This window comes from Venustampulla echinocandica, assembly GCF_003357145.1.
Source record: "Venustampulla echinocandica strain BP 5553 chromosome Unknown scaffold_0, whole genome shotgun sequence".
In the NCBI taxonomy this organism is placed as follows: Eukaryota; Fungi; Ascomycota; class Leotiomycetes; order Helotiales; family Pleuroascaceae; genus Venustampulla; species Venustampulla echinocandica.
The window spans coordinates 2,331,523-2,336,183 of record NW_022474205.1 but is presented as its reverse complement, the minus strand read 5'-3'; the positions used below and the strand labels follow the sequence as shown (position 1 = coordinate 2,336,183).

The 4,661-nt window shown below is 50.5% G+C and overlaps 1 protein-coding gene across 1 annotated transcript; it reads right to left on the bottom strand.

Moving 5' to 3' along the window:
* Nucleotides 1-47: 47 nt before the first annotated feature.
* On the bottom strand, nucleotides 48-449 carry BP5553_00718 (uncharacterized protein; the record flags this gene model as incomplete). Its single annotated transcript, XM_032009341.1, has 1 exon — nucleotides 48-449. One exon carries the CDS (start codon nucleotides 447-449, stop codon nucleotides 48-50), a length of 402 nt encoding a protein of 133 aa, XP_031873395.1.
* Between the last annotated feature and the right edge of the window lie 4,212 nt (nucleotides 450-4,661).

The window sequence follows — 4,661 nt, the reverse complement described above, 5'->3', positions numbered from 1 at the left end:
GTCCTTGTTGAAACCTATACATTTCCCTGGACTAGGATTCGAAATAACTAATAAGCTGCTGCTTTGTGAGAAGGCGGGTTGCTGGAAAAGACTTCAGTCTCTAAGTTGTTGGAATCTATGGTGATAACGAGGTTCTGTGCGCTTGTGAGATTGGGAAGTCGTCGAAATGCTTGCACCAGAGCCTGAACGAGAATCGACCCATCTTCCCGCCTAGTAAGAACATTGTGTAGCTTAATAGTGCTTGTTGAATTGGCATCAGGATTTCGAATGAGCCGAAGGCGACTAATCACACTGTGTAAACCATCGCCATAGTCATGAAACGTCCTTTCCGTAGCTTGGTCGTGGCTAGAGGCAGCTAGAAAACAATACCCCGTAATGGGAGTGCCCCTTAAGAAGGCTGAAATCAATATCGATGCGGAAATATCGAATTCGGTTGAAATATTGACCATTGAGTGGTATGCTTATAGCCAGCAGGTATGGGCATGTCGGGAGCAGCTATTGATAGTAGCGAAGCCCCAGTTCCACGGTTATCATATTGAGAAAGTAACAGGGCAGTAGCAATCCACGATGCTCAGGGAAAAGCCGGAATTCATGAGGTTTCGATCTGTATAGTCGATTAAACCCAAACAGGCAAACCAAAAGTGCTCAACATCGGCCTGCCGCCTTGAGCTGCTTGCCGTGGCTCTGCGGGTGGGTAGCAAATGCGGCCCTCGCCACTTTTCGCCGTCTCCGCGCACGTTGCCCATGACTAATCGATAGGAGTAGGTATGTTTGACGGTGGGTGAGGGCCAGGTCCGGCTCGGAACCAAGGGAGATCGAGGAGGAAAAGGGGCAGGTGGCCGGAGCCGTGGCGGGATAGTCGATGCTCATATGGATAAGTTCCGCCAAGCCAGGCAGACAGCTCACATAAGCTCAAGGGGAACTATCCGGTCTTAAGAACTACGGCGTAGATGGAGATGATGAATATCCACGAGCTATGTCCTCATGAACTGAGCAGAACCCAAAGACACATCAACAACCGGAATCTCTTAAGGTCGTAAATCGAAATCAGAATAGCATTTCGGGATCAGAAACAGAGCAAGAACCACCTCACTAAAGGCCTCATATTGTACAATTATTTAACGACCCTTCTCATCTAGGCGTTGATAGCAAAGCAAACTTCTGCCTCTTGCTAATTGCCTATTCGCTTTGTAGATAAACTGCGCATGTGCAATGCAGAAGGAATGGAATGGGGGCTCTGTAGGGCAGAGCATAGTCTCGCTCGCATATGAAGTGGAATAGAAAGGGACATGAACAGAAAGAAATAGGATGTGTCGTTATACTTAGAGGAATGTAAGGCTGGCAAGGAAGGAAAAGAACCTAGGCAGGTACCTAGGTGCCTGGGTAGAATCCAGCATCACGTGTGTTTGATATCAACACGTGACCGTGGCACCCAACACCTGACTGTTTGAGGGGCAACAAAGCGAACTTCATAGCTCCACGTTTGAAACCTTCTCAAGTCGTGGAATAATAATACCCGAACTCTTGATATTAGTATAATTTATTAGGCCTCAGATGATCAATCCAGGCAGGGCGCGTGGAGCGAATCCGTGACCCTGCTTATTAGTGACGACACTTGATCAGTTTCATAACTTTTCATGATGTGCCAAGGACGACGAAGACGCATTCCCACCCCAGGGTCCTGTCATCGGTTAGTTCAAACTACGACGTCGTCCATAGCTTCAAAAGGTTCCAAGGCTCAAGCCAACAAACATCGCATCTTTGACACTAATGCAGGTCACCAGTTCGTTACCCCTCGTGTGCCAGACTGGGCATCAGCTGGCGAGCGAGGGCGAGGGCGAAAGCGAAAGCAATTCCAATTTCCCCATGGCCCAAAGGGAAACAAGTCTACAATTGGTATTATGCGAATGCCCGGACCCTGGAGGAAGGATACCACACACCAAAACAAAAAAAAGTTCATAGCACACCAGCAACAAATGTCCTGAGATGAATCTCCCGTCCAAAAGTTCCAAAAGTGTGGGGACGGGAGGAGCTCCAGAGATCTAGGTCGAGCGATCTGCAGCGCCCAGGCCTTGCTCAGCACGGGCTATCTAATGACCAGATCAGGATCTATCCGCGAGCCATCGTCGTCGTCCAAGACTCCAAGGCAAGCCACACTTCTCCTCTTCTTGGATATTATTGAGGTGGGCCATCGATATGGGACAACGGCGGTGGTGGCAATAATGGCATGGATGCCCTCGAACCCTCAGAAAAAGGGAAGTTTCTCTTGGAGCGGGTAAAAGGCCGGCCACCCCCTTATTTCTCCATAATCTCGTTGCGGCGTGGGCAACTGGTCAATCAACGTGGGAATCCGCCCGTCTGAAGCATTGATGCAGCCGCTGCGGGAAGCGCTGAGCGTGCCAGAATGGTGTGGATCGACTCGATTGTGTACTCTATTTCGTACTACTCGCGCCTGGAGGCTGTGAAGGGTCCAATTCAACTGGACGGGGAGATCTTGAAAGGATACAAAACAATTACGGACACGTATACGGAGTACAGAGTAAGCATAAGCATAAGCATAATCTTGCTGATCAAGCCTTGAAAACGTCATTATTGTCTGGAGCAAGCAGAGCCTGGTACAGCACCAACAAAACCACAATTAATTATTGATATTATTATTTCACCAAGTCACGCCGCCGCCCCACACAGCCACCTACTTGCGCAACTATCGACGGATAGGAATCCTGGCGGGAACACATATTATAATATTTCAGGAACAGGTACGACGTACGATACAGTATTCGGACACCACACGCGGTGCCTGATGCATTGTCGCTCAGCTATAAACCGAGTCGACAATTGGAGCCCACACTGAGAGAATAGATTGCACTTTCATGCGGGGGAGACAGAGGGAGAAAAAAGGCATTTGGAAAGCGTTCATTAATATTTTCTCGTTATCGTTGCCCTCCCCTCTCGAAACCCGTCTCGGGGATATTGGCATAACCCTGTTTAAGCCGGGCATGGCATCTATCTCTCGCGTCAGATTATAGCGCTTGCGCAGCAAATCGGGGCCGAATTCCCAAAACAATTCCCGTTCCCATTCCCATTCCCACTTCCAAATAATTTCTTGATCATCTTCCCCACCAGCTGGAGAAGTCCCCATCATCCCCATCCCCGTCGCCGTCCAATATTACAATAGTCCGTCATGTGGAGGAGGGATCCCTGAGGCTGGTGGCCACATCGGGCGGGTCCAGTGGCCACTCACCCCACACTCAGCACACCACCAACCGACGAACGCTCACCTGCCGGGGGCTTTTGCCCATTTCTCCTTGTCTCCCAATGGCATTCTTCCAACACCGCCTAAAAGGGCGCCAGAGGGCAGACTTGCCCTGTGACCAGTCACGGTGGCGGGTTCGAGTTGCACTTGGTGTCGGTGGTCGGTGGCACGAGGGGGGCCAGTGGGTGCTCGATGGGGCCTAGCAGCGTCGCCCTTCTAACTGGTCCCCTCATGCCATTATGTCACCTGCTCGCTGGCATCATCGATGTCTTATGAATCATTTGTTTTATATTATTGGGCGCGGGGGGGCCAACTTCCTGAGGGCACGTTATCGTGTGGCCTGGTGGTGGATCCCCAGATGACGAACATTATTACGAGTTAACTCCCGTGGCTGCCGTTGTGCGAGGTGTGTTCTGGCCTCTCCGTGGGAATGGTTTGTGTGCACACGAATTATGGCCACGGGTCACTCGCAGTTCTTTGACGGGATCTGCACGATCGATTGCGCAAAGATTGAGAGAATACTTGGGGTTGTTCGCAATCAAATTATTTTTCCAGGGGCCAAAAAATTACTAGACCCTGGGCTGGGGTCTCTTTGTTCGTCATCTCGTGGCATTATTCAGTAGGCCTATCAAGCCGGTTCACAAGTAGGCTTGTATAGGAGCTAAAAGAGGTACCTAACCTGAACACAACATCATAGGTAGCAGACCAAGTACCGTATTATATTACTATACAATGGCAGATCCCACAATCCCCGGCTCGCTCGCACCCCGTATATAACTTTATTTATTATTGTGATATAATGTATCATTCCACCTACCTACCTACCTACCTACCTACTAATACCAATCCCTCCCGGCGTGCTGCTCTAGAGCGTTGTGGTGGGGAACCGCCGGACCTGAGCATTAGGTATCTGGCACTGGCACTGGCACTGGCAGCTGCCACCTGGCCGCCCTGGAGAGCGCCGGACGGAAACTTTAACTGCGCGCAGCCACCATTAATTATTTTTTTGACCTCTGCTGATACACAAGTTTTTTATTATACAATTACTGCGTACAATGGTTCACATTCCTTTCGGTGCGCCATTCATAATTGGGTTGCCGAATCCGTTGCTGGGTACTCTGTAGGGTAGTTACTGTAGGTAGCTGGACTCCCGGAGTCTGGAGTCTGCAGTCTGGACACGGGGAATCTTGGCTGGCGCTGGCTTACGGAGAACCCCTACGAACTTCGGACTCTGGCCTGTGATCTCCTCTCACTGCGCTGCCTACACAAGGCTCCCACAGTACCTACAGTACCAGTCCTAAGTCCACTACTACCAGCTACAACCACGCCCCCCTATCTCCACCACCGCCAGCGCTGTTACGCCACTGTCGACCACTACAGCGTGCCCCTAAAGGCTCTACAACCC